At 35.5% G+C, this 18609-nt stretch overlaps 2 protein-coding genes across 3 annotated transcripts in view; both read left to right on the forward strand.

Annotated features, from left to right (window-relative positions):
* The window catches only part of LOC135214741 (adenosine kinase-like), a 70717-nt gene extending 56006 nt beyond the window's left edge, over positions 1–14711 (forward strand). For both annotated transcript variants that reach the window (XM_064249078.1, XM_064249079.1), the window contains 2 exons: positions 1641–1848; positions 6840–14711. In XM_064249078.1, coding sequence (XP_064105148.1) covers positions 1641–1848; positions 6840–7577 — 946 coding nt within the window. In that variant the 3' untranslated portion in view covers positions 7578–14711. The remainder of the gene's footprint in view (positions 1–1640; positions 1849–6839) is intronic.
* LOC135214742 (intraflagellar transport protein 22 homolog) overlaps positions 1–18609 on the forward strand; it is a 475747-nt gene that overhangs the window by 284144 nt on the left and 172994 nt on the right. The window lies entirely within an intron of this gene.

Genomic DNA, 18609 nt, shown 5'->3' on the forward strand with positions numbered 1-18609 from the left:
TTATTTTATTTTTTTTTTATACTGCATTGCATTTGATTGTTTTCATGTTTTATCATTATGCTAAATTTATTGTGAAGTAGCATTTTTTTTATGTGAATTGGTACTGTTTTTATGTATATATTACAACAAAGATTTTACTGTCTCTTGTCTCCCCAACAATATTACGATGCATGATAACTTGAAATTATTCATTTATTATTCCTCAGAAATATAAACGCTCCCTCCCTCTATCTCAAGTTAGCTGTGTCACCGCAGTGACGAATGATTTTGTCAATTGTTAATGCTAAGTTTTATTGTGAAAAGCTTTGTTCTTTTATTTACTATTTTGTTGAACATGGTTGAGCTATACTGACTCACTCGGTGCACCAACCACTGGCTCAATTAAGACCTTTTTTTTTTTTTTTTTTTTTTTTTTTTTTTTTTTGCATTTCATTGTTTTCATAGTTTATCATTATGTTAAATGTATTGTGAAATTTGCATTTCATTGTTTTCATAGTTTATCATTATGTTAAATGTATTGTGAAATTCGCTTTTTTTATGTGAGTTGTTATTGCTTTTACATACATTTTCACTTTTTTATGTGAGTTGTTATTGCTTTTACATCCATACAGTAATACTCTGTATTCTCCCTCTCTCCTGAACATATCAACACTCCCTTGTTCAGTCTCAAGTTGGCTGCGCGTAACATCACCTCAGTGCCGCACGATTTTGTACATCTTTTATGCTAAATTTAATACTAATGCTTTATTCTTTTTTTTATTTTGTTGAATATGGTTAGCATTAAAGTATAAATTGTTAATTAAAAAACATATTAATACAGGCAGTCCTTGGTTACTGGCGGGGGGTCTGTTCTTAGCCGGGTGCAAGTAAGCGAAAACCACCGTTAACCAAAACTCTGTGATTTATGGCGCTTATGGCACCGATAACTGGTTAATGGCGCCTCTCTTTGGTATGGGTATGTTATGACACCATAACTCTATTATTGGCACCATATGGCGCTGATAACTGAAACTTGTGTGTGAACATATAGGGTATTGCCAAGAAATTTTACTCCTATTAAAGATCATGCAATTCTTTAAGCACAGAATCGTGACACCTTAGGAAGATGACTAAAGAGTAAGAAGTGTTGTAATTCAAGGGTGTAATGTATTGCTGAGATCAGATTTAGTTTGAGGAAGTTAGTTGAGGTGACTTGGTAAGAGACTGGAAAATACTATATTGATATTTTAAGGAATGAGACAAGAACATGCTGAGCTGATGAATATAGCAGTCCGCTGGCAAGATTATAGTGTTATAAAATTATGTCAATGACCATTGGAATTGAAATCATATGCCATTCTTGTGTTCACAAACCAATGCCATGATTATTTACTTTTACAGTGCATTACCAGCTTTTGAGTATACGTAATGGCAAATGAGGAGATAAAATTAATTTCATGTTTATGAAAATAACTACTGCCCAGTTTGTTGTGAAAGTTATTTGTATTTGCAGGTTAGTTAGTTTTTGTAATATTTACTGTATTTGGGTCACTGTTAGTTGTGCATATTTCAGAAGGAAAACTGAAGTATCACATTGTCCTTTAGTAATATATATCCCAGTAGAGATAGTGTCTTGGTTATAATCGGCATCTCTCCCACAGACTTGTCGAAGTTGATGACCAACCTACTGGAACATGTTTGGCCCTTGTCCTTGGTTCATGTCGATGTTTGTGCGCAGATATTGGTGCTGCTAATGTCTGTGAACCAGAGCATGTCTTCACTCCTCAGTTTCTTCCAGTTCTTGAAGAAACAGATTTCATATATGTTGAAGGCTATTTTATTACGCACAGTTTCAACACTGCATTACAGGTGTGTGAATAACTTTTATTAAAATTTTGTTTATTGAAATCCTACTTGAATAGCATTACCCAAGACTCATACCCTATTGTTGTGTTTTGGTATCAAGGGAAAGCAATGAACCTTATCCGCAAGTGACCCTTGCACAGTTTTAGATATGATATGAATTACTCTTAGAATATGGCGGAGCATGAGGTCAGATGATGTACCTCTTCATCCAATGCATTTATGTAGCTACAGGGCTAAGCAAGGCAGAAGACTCATGTTTCCATAATCACAATGACCTTAACACTTGTTGACTCCACATTTTTGGGTTACACATCATTACAAGCATATTTCCAAATGTGGCAAGATTTAATCCTTTGTGCCTCATTGTTAAACATGGTAATCAGTGTTGGAGTAGATTTCATCAGGACCAAATGAAGATAAAGTGTTTACATATGTATTAACGTTGGTCTCTTAGATCAGCTGTGGTATATGGAAAATAGGAGTATTGGAGTCTATCTTTAAGTTTTCTTTCGTATAGTATGTTTGGGTAAAATTGTAAAAAGTTATAAGAAAATAAGAATGGCATGGAATACAGCTGTACTACCAATTGAAAGATTAAATGTCATTTTGTTCCTACTGAAATGCAAACCTTCATTCTTTAAATAGGATTTAGCTTGCAATCCTGAGCTGGAATGGCCATTCAAACTTACTGACAAGGTAGTAAAAACAACTGACAGGCAGGGGAAAGCCCCCCACCCATCAGTCAGTCTGCCACTCCAGTTTGCTTCTGGCTTCCGTCGAGTCCAGATGTCTTTCATAACTCTTTGCCCAACTCTTGCCTTTCAAACTTTTGTTGACTAAACTTATGTACTGCTTTTTCTTGTTTATCTTGGTGGTTGACCATGTGTTTGTATTGCAAAATTTGAAACCCATTGGTCAAATAAACCTTGATAAGAATTATTTTCCTTGCCTCTTTGAGTAGTGTTTTCATAGGATATGTAACAGCTTGTGGTAGTTACACAACAGCTGTTTCATTCTCTGAAATACTTACTAACGTATTGAACTTTCAGGTATGGTAGCTTTAACCACTTGGAAGTTCCGTGGTGGTTGACAATGTGTTTGCATTGGAGGTTTTTAAAACTGATTCATCAAATAAGCCTTCTTGATAAGAATTGCTTTCCCTTACCTCTGTGAGTAATGTTTTCATTGTATGTGTGACAGCTTCTGGTAGTAACACAGCTATTTCATTCTCTTATATACTTACTAACTTACTAACCTTCCAGGTATGGTAGCCACTTGGAAGTTCCATGAAAGTAAGGTTTACTGTTCTCGAAGTATTCCTGCTCTTATGGCTTTCCTTGTATTCATTGGAATAAGGCTATGTAGCCTTATTCCTGTGTCTCCTGTGGCTTTTAATCTTTGATTTTCAAGTACTGCAGACAATACAATTTTTTACATTGGCAGAAGGAAGTAAAGGTGTTCTCCTTCCATTTATCATCATTTACATTGTTCTTTTGAACCTCATCTCCACTCTGACACAACTGTGAGTTTAGAGCAGGGGGCAGTCTACCCCACAATAGAAAGCTTATTAAGCTTATATCTGTGGGCCTCTCCATTCAGAATATACGACAGGGAGTTTTGATCGTCATCAGCAATTGCTTTCCTGGGCAGGGCTGGCAATGAGTGCCATTCCCGTAGACTTGAGGTTCGCTTCGTTTCATCTCTGTGAGTTTTCGAGCTTGTTTCGAGTTGAATTCTTTTTCTCTCTGTGAGAGACATAGTGCATCAGTCTTTCTTGTGGCTTGTTCACTTCTCGTTTACTCAGTTTATGGACTGAGTTTACAGGCAGCAATGAGTTTAGTCACTGGACTGTTGTAACAGGCAATCACTTAACCCTTCTCACCACAATCTTTTATGATCACACCGAGGGGTTTGTATGACTTGTTTGCATGGACCGTTGGCTTTCTTTACCAGAACTACCAGTCAGGTTACATTTTCTGATGGTCCACAGGTGTTCTCCTGTCTTTCCTTTATCATGCGACCTGGGTGATAAGGAAACACTTTGACCCTTTCCCAGCAATCTTTTGGGTTGGACAGCCATAGTCAAGGTAGCACTGTGACCCTTCTATCTCCACCTCTTCAAGGGTGTTAAGAGAGGGGCTGGTCCGCCCCATTCATGTGGCTTGGGCACTAATCAATTAAGACTGTACATTGACTCCTGAAAGGGAGAGATGTGTAATAAGTATAAATTCACTTCAGAATACCTATTGTATGAACATAAATAAAGAGCAAAATTCGAGGAGCTAAGTAATCCACTTCTAATACTGCCAAAGGGAATAGTTACTTCATTGATTAATTCACTTAATTCAAGAAAATACATTACAAGGTTTACACTGCACTTGTAGGTTAGCAAGAGAAGGAATAGTGAAAGGTGAAAATGCTGAGAAAAAAGATGAAGATTAAGGGCAGATTCATCTCAGTTTCCAGACGCACCTGATACAATTTGTATACTATGCCCATAGTAAAAGCATAAGTAGACTTTTCCTTCAGTAGAGTTGGGCAGGTGAAATAAATGGGTGCTTAGTCAGCTGTCACAGGTGAGAGGTGGTCCACCCAGGAGAAACTGTCTTGAAGACTTGGAAAGGAGGTCTGGCTTTGATAGTGTGCCTTTCGGTACTGACTTGTTTGGGTCAGCAATCACATCTCTTCCTCATCAACCAGATGCCCTTCAGCAATTTTCATATGACTTTGGAACACAAAAGAAATCCATGAGAAGGGAGCAGAAAACAGGCATGTGGATGGGTGCAGCTCAGTTAATCCCCCAGGTGTTCTCTCTGGGGAGATACTAGAAAGGGGAGCGATGGGCTTGGACTCTGAGCCCTTAAAAGTACCTCTGACAGTTATTTATTTGTTACAATTTAGAATGTTTCAGTTTCTATCAGGCATAAGGCCCAATACGTACTCATGACATTACCATAAAAGAGAACCATTCGCAACTAATTCTGACACATCTCTGAATAGGCCATTCTTGTCTGACACACAGACACCTAATGAATAATCCACATAACCCTGCCCCTGAATGCTCTGAATGTAAAGTAATGATAACAATTAGACATTTATTGTGTGAATTTCCCAAGTATAATCAGCTGCAAGCATCAAGTTTTGGAAGTAAATCTGTTAGTGACATTGTATCAGAAAATTCTACATTCTAAATTATTCCAGTTATAACATTTTTTTTAATTGTAATTTCATCAGAAAATTCAACATTTTAGGTTATTCCAGTTATAATTTTTTTTAATTGTAATTTAATTGAAAAAGTATAAATTATTAAAAACAAATCCTTCAGGCCAGCCCTGTGAGAGCTGATAATCAGCTCGGTGGTTTGGGAAATCTATTTTTGTAATATTGTTAATAATAATAAGGATCCTCCAGGAAAGATGAACTTTTATGGCAAAGGAAACTGGAATCATTATCCTTTAGAATGGACATTTGATGAAGTGGAGCAGTTTGATAGATGAGTAAATAGAGTTCTTCAGGTGCAGGACCACCTGTTCTTCAAACAATTGCTCATAACAAGAAAGTGAAGCCATAGAGGTGTTGTTGTTGTTTGTCAGCATGTTGTCGAAAGCAGAAGAATGAGACGTCATATGAGGGGTCCTCCTAAATACAAGTCATCCAAGACCAAGAAGCTTCCAAGTGCTGAAGCAGCACAGGTGTCACCTGTGGAAAACTTAGACCTCATCTTGTACCTCTTCATCCTGAGGTAGAAATTCTTGGAAGATGGAACGTGAGACTAAGAATTCATTGCCCGCCCTGGTATTGTCCATGTAAATCAGTCTCTTTCTGTTGGGTCCCTTCTCACGTGTGGATTCACAGAAATGAGAACGCAAACGGATGAGAAAGCTGCTAGTGTTTTACCAGAAACAACTTTCAGAAAAGTGCCTCAACAGAAAAAATCCATGAAAAGATGGGTCCTCAAATCTTGAGAACACATAAGGGGGCTGACTGCATACACTACGTGGCTTACGAACACGTCAGTCATTGTGTATTCCTCAACTTTAATGCCTTCATTTGTCATTGTATATTCCTCAACTTTGATGCCTTCATTTTTCTGAATTGTGTGTATTATTTTGTGTATGTATGTGTTGATTTATCTTCATTGTTATACACCTGTTTTTTCTTCCCTCGATTTTCTTTGTTCTACCTACACATAACATCAAAACAAGGTGCTGAAATTGCTTTAAAATTAAAGATAAAATCAAAACTAGCAATGGCTGTAGTACAATATACAATATGTTGAAGTAATGGCTTACCTATCTAGAAACAAAATTTCATATGCTGTAGTCAATTTCCATAGATTTAAAGTAATTATTCTACTTGGATTTATTGTATTCCTATTACTTATAAGTAATTAAAAGGAATTCTTTAAATTTTTTAATGATATACAAAAGAAGATACAGGGATTCCAATAGTGGCAGGGAGTGTTTACCTGAGAGAGATACCTAAACACACAGTAATTCTTGAGGTGTAGTAGAATTTCAGGTCTTGGCTCATCTGTCCTCTTCGTCATGAAGCATAATCGAGATAAGAGGTTTGTTTTTATGGAATATAAAACTATTTTGAAAATTCTTTACATTCAGGGAAAATGGACCTTACTACTAATAGCAAATAGATGTTAAAAACTACAGGTATCTGTGCTCTAGGTCAAGTGTTGTACACATGTTCACGACATGTTAACTGGAACTGTGTATGTATTGTTATGTAGAGTCAGGACTAGAAATTTTCCTCATGCTGTATTTTGTAAGAAAATTCATAATCAATAATCAGATCTAGCTTTAGGTGTTAATGCTTTTTTTAAGATTTAGAATAATATATTGGTGTTGATAAATAAGAACCAAATTTATTTACTCTGTTGAAAACTGTAACTTAGAAGTGATTCAGCAAACCAAAATTCAGGATGATGGAAAAATACAAATTTTAACAAGTGTTTATAATTTAAATTTTTTGTCTTCTAGATTGCCAAGTATGCCAAGCAACATAACAAAACGTTTGTGTTTAACCTGTGTGGAAGCTATGTATGTGAAAATCATCCCAATGAGCTAGCTGAACTTTTGCCATATGTAGACATACTTTTTGGTTATGCAGAAGAATACAAGACATTAGACAGATTTGTTGATGTTGAAAAGTTGACTATGCAACTCACAAATGGGCAAGATTTTCTTCCCAGTCTTTTGAAAGCTCTAAGGGTTCTTAAGGGCGAAGAAAAAATTAAAAGGGACAAGAAGAATATTTCCATTGAAGATGGAAACTCATTAGTAGAGAGAACTCATCAGATATCTCACGATCCACAGTTCAACCATTATAATGGTGTAAGCTCCAATGGCATCATTGAAGAATTATGTAATGGCTTCTCTAATGGTAAACTTAGTGAGTGTAGTGCTAAAAATAATTTATCGGAAAAAACAGGATTACCGAAGCAGAAGTTGGTTATTGTAACAAATGGCCCAAAACCTCTTTTATATGTCAGTAATAGAATTGCTCGAGAGCGGCTGGTGCCCCCAATCTCTTCAAAAAAGATTATCGATACAACAGGTGCTGGTGATTCTTTTGTGGGGGGGTTCCTTGCTGCCTTGAGCAGAGGGTTACCTTTAGAGCAGTGTCTAGACTGTGGTACCTGGACTGCTCAACAGCTATTACAACAGAAGGGATGCACATTACCGTCATACCCTGCTACATTTTTTGGTGAAGACTGAATTACATTAGACTTGTTAATCTTGTTATTAGCTGTTATAGTGCACTTGATAAATTTTTTGCTCCCTATTAGATGCTTGCTAACTTATGCAGTTTTATGCTCACTCTGAAGTGAATTTCACAAAGAATTTAATATTTGAACCATCTAGTCAGCTGTTACTGCTGCTTTTCAAATGAAGTCCCTTTATGTTTTTTAACTGCAGTGACCTCTTGTAACAACAAAAGGTTCTCATTGTTATTGGGTGCCAGAAGTGCAACGTGCAGCTGCATCTAATATGTAGAATCAAGGCTGCAATGTAATTTTCTATTGTAGAAAAGTTCAAACTATTACAAGTATTGTGAGCCTGTAGAATGTCTTATGTGCTCCAGTATATCAAGTTTTAAGAAATGTACAAGCAAAAGAAGTAGACTTTTGCAACAGTAAGTGAAATGCTTTTGGTATGGTACTTAACTGTAGTCTTATAAGATTATACCAGATGTAGTTGATCCAATACACATCACATGTACTATTGTGATGTCCATTGATAGATAGGTATTAAAATTGATTGTGGCTGTGTAGTTACAGAATTAAGGAATTTCAGTACTGAATTAATCAGTGGCATGCAAGACAAGAATACTGTGTGCATTCAATATAGAAAAGCCTAATACTTTACCGGAGTCATAATTGTCAGTCATGGAGAGATCTGAAATCCATCTCTATAATAGTTTTATACTTCTAAGCTGTCATCTGAAGCCATCTTATTAGATGGAGTTCAGTCTCTATTTCTCTTGTTACTACATCATTACTTGGACACAGTGTAAGAACTTCATTATATTTCAATCCCTTGCATCTTTAGCCTACTGTTGATATTGTCTGTGGTTTGTAGTTCTCCTTACAAGCTATTACATCAAATTCCCTCTCATAGGTGCAACCTTTACCAATCTTCTTATGCTGTTTGCTTCAGCACAATATAAGTGGCATGAGCAGTTGACAAAGGTGACATGTTTTAGGGATGACCCCAAACTTTATCTACCACATCATTTTATTGCTAATGCTGAACTTGGAAAATAGGGCTAGGTAATATCACTGCTATTCTTAATTTTTTTTTCTTTTCAAGGAAGATTATATTATCATGTTGTGCTCAGTAAAAGCTATTCATTTACCCACATTGGTAACTAGATCATTATTACCACTAGAGCTTACAGCTATCACTGAAGAGGATTAAAATCTCATAAAGGGTGAATTTCATAAGGCCATAACATTATCTCAAAATTATTGCGTACTTTTTTTATATACATAAAAGTCCCAGTTATCTAAAAATAAGTTAGTGAATGTTGATTAGACTAACAGCATCATATACTGTAACTGTTTGCCAAATAGTTATTGGGAGAGATATAATAAGCATACTGTTTCATATATCTTCATTGTAATGCCAATTTCTTTATACAGGCAGGCCCCGGTTACTGTTGGTATCAGTTACTGGTATTCCAGTTTTACAGCGCTTGTTCAATATATTCATAACTGGGTTTTACCTTCCCTAGGGTTTATAGCACCATTGTCTGGTTATTGGGGGCTCAGCCTAAGTGCCGAAACCATCTCATAAAATACAAACATGAATATGCATCTTTTCCTTGGGTCTTTTAAAAAGTTATCCTTTACTTCGCTGTATCCAATAATCCTGTATGTAGTCTTATATTACTATTGTATTATGAAATACTAACAAACCAATCATGTTTGGGCTTGGAAAAATCAGCTGGTGGAGATAAGTTTATTTTGCCATATTAACTCAATTCAGGACATTTTTTCTTGCTTCTATTTAGCGTAAATTAATCTTTAGAAACTATTTAAATGGGAAAAGGTTATGTTTCATTATATGAAGTGTTTTAAAGTTGAAATATGACTTCAAAGTGTCTTGTGACACTAGATTTAGTTATTTTTTTTGTTAATAGATGGTGTTGTTGCAATCTTGTTTTGGTTTGGAAAAATCAGCTGAGGGAGGTAAGTTTTTTCGCTGCATTTAACTCAATTCAGAGCGATTTTCTTGCTTCTATTTAGAGTAAATTAATCCCTAGAAACTATTTATTTGGGACAAGGTTATGTTTCATTATATGAAGTGTTTTAAAGTTGAAATATGGCACAAATACGTCTTCTTGTGAACAAGATTATTTTTATAGTCAATAGATGGGATTGGGAGCATGGTATTTGTGGAAAAAATTAGCAGATTCATTTTGCTATTTTTCCATATTTCTTCATAATATGAGCTCTATGTACGTATTTATTTTTTAATGACATAAAAACAACAGTAAAATCTGTTCTTTCATGCCCAGCATTTTTCTTAGAATTCTTTTTTCTCCACTATTATTTGCGGTCTAGTTTCATCCATGTTACTGATGCTCGATAATTTATAGTCTTTAGCAGTATGAACATTGTTTCCTCAGTTTCAGCTATAAATGCAGCTTAAATTTAGCAGTACATACTATATTTTCGTGCCGATATTTTCTCCATAGCGAATAAATGTATAATGTAAAAATATAACAGTTCTATTCTACTTAATTAATGTCATTTGTAAGAAAACTACGGTAAATACTTGCTATCGTACATTGGCTGAAATACAACGAAACTTCATCAGATTCGGTTCAGTTGAATGTATTCTGAAAAAGGTGACCTTTTTTTTTTCTCTTTCTCATTCTAGGAAAAGATTTACTTGTAAGTTCATTGGATTTGACATTAAAAATTTGTAGAACTACCATGCAGACCATAGTAGTAAAGGATTAGGCTAGTGAAATTCCACATTTTCATTAAAGACTTATTAGATATTTGGGCAGAATATCTGGCCGTGACACTGTCCAAGGCATCATTAACCACTCTAGGGCACTGTAATATGGATTGTGGCACCTGTAGACTTTTGAATTTCAGTTGGCAATGAATTTCGGTTACCGTCAACCCCCCAGGAGCGGAACTCCTGTCAGTAACCAGGGCCTGCCTGTATTACAAAGGCAGTAGAAAATTTTCAGTACTTTGAATGTGTGAAAGGTATAATGTTCAGTCATGCCCAAAACTGATGCAAAGTAAAATATGCGATTGCCAAGTTGTGGTAGGGATTTTTTGTTTTTTTCCAATGCCATTATTTGTCTGCGTTCATGAATCAACTAACATTATTTTTCTTCCTTGGATATAAATGATTGATTTTGTGAATTGATATCATTCTTAATCTTTGTAAATTGAATTTTTCTCTACATTGCTTAGTTGAAAGCATGGTGCAACAAAGTTGGCAGTGCTGCCAATGCCACCACGCACATGCTACTCGAAGTGCCACCGTAACTATTTGTACAGTATATAGCTGTAGACCTAATAGGCTAAGTAGTTATAACATTTTCAAACTGTAAATGGAAGTTACAAATAGTTTTCTATGTGCAATCTATTTTACTAAAGGATTTATTTTTAGAGATTACCTGCTCTTTGAATAATAGATGATGGTGATGATTCCTTAAATTATATCCAGAAGATAGTTATTGATTTAAAAAGTTATCAGTATTAATATCAGGGCCTAATAAAAGTTTTTTTTCTTACAAAACATGTTACTTTCTCTGAAATAGGGTTTTTTTTTTTTTTTTTTTTTTTTTTTTTTTTTTTTTCTTGCTTACAAAACATGTTACTTTCTGTGAAGTTCTGCTTGAATTTGGTATGTAACTTATTCATAAGGCAACTTTAGGTGCAAGAATATATAGATAATTTCATATGATATCCCTCCAGAAATTGTTAGTGTAAAAGTATGAATGTAAAGCGTAATGTATTTTTGCAAATGAAGAGCACTGACACACCTAAGCCTAGGAGGAAAATCTTGATTGTGTGACACACAGGCCACAGTGGCCACCAATTGTTATAGTCAGATGCATTTTAGGCACAGTAATACTATTTTATATATTTTTTCAACATTGAAATGTGAAAATAATCAAATAGGACTATACTTGAATTTTTTCGTTGCAATTCAACAAATATCAAAATGTTACGAAAACTTTCTCTGATTTTTTAAAGTATTTTGACATTTGAACCTAGATTTATAAAGAGATTTATTGTTGAATGTATTTGCACTTTAAATGTGTTTTCACATTCAAAGAAAATATAAATATGTAGTTTGCTAGTTGCCAGTTAAAACCTTTTGAATGAAATCCTATGCCTTCATTTACATAGAATCACTTTTGAGCTTCATTTACATAGAATCACTTTTGAGTATGGGTGTAAAAACAAAACAAATATTGGGTAACCATAACTTACAAGAAAATATGTACAATAATTTCATCAGAGCTTTTTAAAAAATATAGCTTGGGAGTGTTGTATCTAAGCTTTAAACTTAATTATAAAGCACATTTCATGATCCAAGACACTTCAGTGGCTTTTAAAAGGAAGAAGGAAAATAGCTGTATACGTTTCTGTGTATGTGTGGAGTTCACGGCCTTGGGAGAATTAGTGGGTCTGCGCAGTGGGAACATGTCATTGAAAGTAATGGGTTTATTTAAAAAAATTTTATTTGATCAGAAAAGTTTCTTTTACAACTGGGCTTTAACTTATAACTAGACCAAAATATTTGATAAAGTGTTAATGATTCTGTAGTTAAAAACCCCAGACCTCAAGGATATGTATGACTTCTTAATGGAATTGATCTTAAGCATCAGCTCTAGTTTTTCAAAGATATTTACTGAATTGTGTTCTGTGATAGAAACCCTTTTATGCAGAAATAACTGTAAAAGGTTTATAATTGTACATTTTGAGTTAGTATGACCACCATCTGCCTCTGACCCACTAGGGAATGCCAAGGGTTGGAGATATAAATGATATAAAATACTCCCTTGAATGACTGATATAGCAGAGGATGGCTTCTGACCCACTAGGGAATGCCAGGGGTTGGAGATCCATAATGATGCATGAGTTAGGTAATTGACTCAGGAGACCTTGTGCTACAGATAGTGCTGTGGTGATAAGGAAGAATCATTGCTGAAGAAGATGAAGAATTTACAAAAAAAAAAAAAGGAATCTCTCCCAGTGGGGACCCACTGCCTGACCCAAGGTCTGCTGGAAATGTGATAAAGAATAGAATTTAAAGGATTTATGATCTCCAGAACTTACTTTTTTTATGTCCCTGTAGTTGAAAACTACTTTCAGGAAAAATATGAAAACACATTCTCAGAACCATTTGGTTCTCCCAAGGTACCAACAAATTGCTCAGATAGAACAATGACGAAACCTATCTTTCTGGGATTTCCACACAACAGTAAGCAGCAAGAGCTATTTTCTCCCAATCAGTTGTACCCCAGCACTCGAATTTGCCAAGCTGTTTAAAGATAATTTTTCCCTTTTGTATAAAACTAAGACTTTACTCAGGGTAAGGTACCCTCCTCCCAACCACAAATTTGTTTCATTGTTGGAATTCACTTGGGAGTTGTTGAATTAAGGCTGTAGCAAGAAAAATATGGGCCCCAGTTATTAACCCTTAATGGACAGGCACCATCATATGAGTATCGATAACTGGTTTTGGGTGGTGGATGGGCTAACTTATGGTGAGTATCAATATTATGCGCCATACTATTTTGATGAATCGAGCAAAAATGAGGTTCCATCACTTCAATGTCCCATAAAGCTTGGCGAACTATGTTCGATGTGACGTCAGAAGCGGAGAAACAGCGGGCAAGCTTCTGACGTCACATCGAACAAAGTTCCCATGCGGACGGGGCCATTGACTAGCTAAGCTCAGACAGTGGGTCATTGCTCTTGACTTGGTGGGTGTTGTATTACTTCTCTCTATCCCATGATGTCTTTTTGTTTAGTTACTCATAAATATACCCAGGGATTGCTGTTGGTTTTAGTTCTTATCTTTTATAATGTGATGTCAGTTATAATTGTAATCTTTTACAACAAATATACTTACAATTTGTCACTGATTTTAGTTCTTATCTGTTATGATATTGTGTGAGCTGTAATTATAATTTTACAAAATAGAACAAAATAGATTATTAGAAAAAACATACAAGTGTCTTGTGAAATGGTTACTTTCAACTTCCTGTGGAAGGTAGGGAAAATTGTTTAGAATATTTGTTCTTACACCATGTGCATTTGCATATCTTCCACTTTTCATTGATGTGTTTTTTATTAAATTTGCCGACCTCAAAGTTTGCCCGGTTGTGGGGGTGCATAATATATATTTAGCCCGTCCCTTAAGGGTTCAAGGAATCACACATCTTAACAACTGCTTAATTAGTTTTCTGTTGGGCATTAGCATGTTTTTTTTTTTTCATGACTGGCAGTTGTGATATTTCATGAAATATGAAAATGGTTATAAAGTAATTGCTTGTAAAATCTGTGAAATGTCTGTCTCCTGTATATACATATAAAAAGAATTTCCTTATACTTTTAAGAGTAAAAACTCATGGTAAGTGGCCTTAAAATTTTGCTGATATTGTTGTTGCTAATTGTATCATTCAGGCAGACATTGGAGTCTCTCATCTTCAGTTTTTGTAAAATACTAAAAGATTTCATTTTTATGTACTGTATAGTACTAAATTTTATATTTTTTGAAAAGAGTTTTATGCTTTATCAGTAATTTTATGCAAATGAAAAATGTTATTGATTAATATTTTGGCAGATGTCAGTTATAATCATGAGAGTGAAGCCATGGAAATGATGTTTTTCACAGGGAACAAAGTTATTGTGAGATACAATTACTGGATTGAAAATGTGCAGGTCAGTGTGTTAAAAGGGATGCGATAAAAAATGGTTCTTTATCGCACCTTGTTGGCTACTAAGCTTTTATATGAAAATGATCTTATCCAAACTTTTTTAGAATAGCTTATGAATTACTGAAAAGTAGTATGCTTATGACTTTGTTATTTTGTGCACCACTTTGCAGTTAGAGCATACACATTTTCAGTAATGTATTTTTGATATTGTATAGAAATGAATTTATTTATTTTAATTTATTGTAATGTGCTATTTGTACCATAAATATAATACTTTGTGATCTCTTTGAACCTTTTTATTAGTTGTTGAAACTGAAAACAGTTTCAGTCGATGATAATAGGAAATCTGCATCACTCTGTATCTTTCTTTAGTATACTTAGCTCTATTAATTTGATTTTTTAAATAAAGACTAAATTACTAAAAACAGATTTTTTCAATTTGGAGAGCAATGTTAAAGGCATTTTACATAGACAAACCATTGTTTTATATAGCCATATACTTTTATTGGAGGTGGCTAAACAGATACTATAAATATGGCAAAAAGGTCATCATCTTGCTGGCTGAAGGGAGAAATTTCCCTTGAACTCTGCATCTTTCAACCTCATTTTGCATAAAGCTTCAGGTCTGTAGTCTAAAATTTCTTTTGTTATTGGTTTTGAGGTGTTAATTTCTGCCTTTTGTATACTACCCAGTAATTTCATTACAGCCGTTGCCTTCAACTATACCTATTTTATTGTGAGCATCATCATCATCATCATCATCATTAGTGTCTTGTACCCTATCCACTTTAATTATCATTTGGTCTGTCTTCATATGTGTCCTTTTCCCTTAATTTCCTGGACCTTTCTACTGGTCTTAATTGTATTTTTGCATATCTATAACTATTCTGTTCATCATCTACATATCACATATCCAAATCCTATCAATCTATACTTTATTGTGTCATTCATATAAAGTGCTGTACATATATCTTTCTGTGAAATGACCCTTGTGCTTGCTCTCTTGCCATTGTTCCCATGTGCAGCACATTTTTACCAGACTTTGGTAGGGTTTTATAATTTTATATGAGAGAAACCCGTTTTTTTCCCTCGGTTATTAGGCTTTCAATTATTATTATTATAAAGGATTAGTTTATCCAGACCTCTGAGCCTAACTAATTAGGCTTTGAAGAAATGTTGATATGTGTGTTTATCAAGTCACAACCATTAGGTTCCTTCATTCTTTGGTTTTACTCATGGTACCTTATTTGAGGAAAAGCAAATACGGCATATTCTGATATTGTATCACCAGTTACAATGGATCATCACCATACAATTTTGCTCTGTAAGTACAGCTGAATCGCTTATTTGTTGAGCTGTAACAATAGCTAGCCTTTGAAAGTTGGCAGTTTCCAAAGCCCAAACAAGGAGGAAGGTAAATTAGACTATTTCCCCTTCCCCTTCCTTACCTGAAACCAGAGCCTTTTATCCAGAATATGAAAACCAACTCGTTTTCATATTCCTTCCTAATTGTGTTCTGTTTCTGCTGCTGCTCCAGCTCTCCCCTCTGTTGCTTCTGTGTACAGCATCAGCAATCTCCACCCCCATTGCTCTCCAATATTCAGCAGTTTCTTCCATGAATCCTCACCTCAGTTAATCTGAGTTTTACACTAGTAATTCTGCAAGTAACTTTTTTACAATTTTTGTTTCACTCTCACTTCTTAACTGTTGATTTTGCTCCTTGCTTAAATTAACTGTAGGGTCATTGTCCTCTCTGTTTTTGCTTCCCAGACTCATAACACATTGCCCACTGACTGTTGGAGGCCAGCTTCTGAGAACAAGCACCTGACTCAGAGCTTATCCCTAAATGGTTGTTTTAAATAAATCGAAATAGCAAGGCTGTTGTTATAATGCTTAACCCTATCAGGGTTGACCTTGACTTTATAACCATGATCAACATTGAATTCATCCTTTCTTTTTAAGAGGCACCAGTCAGTACATGCTGGAATGGGCCATGATGCAGGCACGTTACACAAGAGTGTATTAGTATCTGTTTTGAGAGATTTGGGCTTTGGTCACTGAAACCATGAAAGGGATGTTGGGTGGCATGTTTTCTGTACGGTAGAATTGGAGTTGCCAGTGTGAGTGCATGGGGTGAAAGTATGATGTCAAGTTCTGCTTCTGGTGCAGGGTGATGTCCTGATGACCTGATAAACTACATTGAAAGACACAAGGAGCATTGTGTATGTCTAGATAGGGTATGTATAAGCCCTTGAGTAACCAATTAGATTGTGATTCATCAGTCCTCTAAATGTATCTACAGAAGGCATGGGAAATTCATCCTATGATAAGTTTAGTATATTTTAGTTTAGCCAGGCCACTGAGCTGATTAACTGCTCTCCTAGGGCTGGCGAAGCGCCTCTGTGGCGGGATTGGTATGGTGTTGGCTTGCGACCTCGGTGGCTGCGAGTTCGATTCTCTGGGATTCCACTGAGGTGTGAAGGACTTGTTTTTTGTGATAGAAGTTCACTCTCGACGTGGTTTGGAAGTCACGTAAAGCAGTTGGTCCCATTGCTGAATAACCACTGGTTCAATGCAACGTAAAAACACCTTACAACAAACAAACCAAATGATAAGATATTTTTACGTGGCCAGGAACCAATTGGTTACCTAGCAACGGGACCTACAGCTTAATGTGGGATCCGAACCATGTTATATTGAGAAATTAATTGCTAATCACCAGAAAAAAAGTCCTCTTAACTCCACATTGACAAAACGGGGAATTGAACTCTGGACTATCGAATTGGTAGGTGAGCACATAAACCACTCGTCAACGAGGACCTTTGTCCCATGATGATGATATAACACCACAGCACGAAAATGGACAATCCTGAAGATGCCTTCCTTCAGAATGATTCAGTCTTATACAGGACTCTAGATCCATAACAAAATAAAAATGGTGAATCAAGAAAAAATCCACAATCTGATCCAACCTTGATTCATTTTGACAAACTTTGGGAACCTTGATTGATGAGAGTACTTAGTTTTCAGAACTGGAGCAGGAATATTACCATTAAAACCTGAAAATGCTTTTTAAATAAGATGGCCATAAAAAAAAGTGTCTTTCAGGCTAACAAAAAGAAAATGAGTGGATAATAGAAATACTGCAGCTCAACAGTTATGCATATACATAGTTATTAAGACAAACCAAGAACTTAAATATCAGCACCAGTAGTAAAAATACAATCTTCATGTTGATCTTAAATGGTTGAGCAAACTGCTACTAAACAAAACCAAGTTTTAAGTGAATGGATATAAAAACGAGCTTTTGACCTTCTGAAGGATCCTCTTCAGTTGCAAAAATAAAAGCAATTACAAATTGTATAAAATAATAACTAAAGACAAAAAATTTAAAACAGCAATTCAAATGAAAACTGCCAGTCATCCTTGGATATCTTCATTTCTTAGGCCCCGTCCACACGGTCGAGCTTTGGTCGTCGAACTTTGTCCGATGTGACTTCAGAAGCAGAGAAACGGCGAGAAAAGTCGGAACCCTGCTGCGGTTTCTCCACTTCTGACGTCACATCCAACAAAGTTCGTTGAGCAAAGATCGGCCGTGTGGACGGGGCCCTAGAGGCACCTTCGAATTGTATAAGTAACAGTTGTTTCCTGGCTAAAGGAGCAATTCTCTAAAATACTATCTGATTGCAGATCGGCAGCCAAGCATATTAAGTGATCTGTGAAAACATTTGAGTCTTGGAAGTTTTCCCAATCAATAAAAGTGAATATGAACCAGTCAATATAAATTCTGGTAAATCTATGAGTGTTCAAGGGCAACCTCGTACGCTTACATAACCTTGTCAGTACCACGTAACTATAAACTCAGTATACTAATAAACAACACCCATCACACTTTAAACCAAAAACTATAAGCAAAAGGCAAATATTTACCTTTTTTTCCCGTATTTCTAATGAAATATATGTACTTTGAAAATAAATGCAACCGCTTTTTCTCCCCTATAAATGACAGCTCAGTAGGCAGGTATTCCTGTGTTTACCAAAAGCCTACCAAGGTTTTTTGACTATTGATGTATTTTTATACAGCAACATCTTTGTCAGTTATTACCATATTGTATTGCTATACACAAGATACAAAATATTTGTGTGTAAACTCATAAGGGCCCCATAGATGATATGATTGCCAGATCCAGTCATCTGAACCGGAAGTAAACTTCACTGTCTACAGGGTTCTCCTCCAACCAAAAGTGGGTGGTCTGTCAACCTCTCCGACCAACTCACAACCTATCATTGCCAGGTTTGTGGCTTCTGTTTTAGTTCAGGTGG

Source organism: Macrobrachium nipponense, chromosome 46 (genome assembly GCF_015104395.2).
Source record: "Macrobrachium nipponense isolate FS-2020 chromosome 46, ASM1510439v2, whole genome shotgun sequence".
Taxonomy (NCBI): domain Eukaryota; kingdom Metazoa; phylum Arthropoda; class Malacostraca; order Decapoda; family Palaemonidae; genus Macrobrachium; species Macrobrachium nipponense.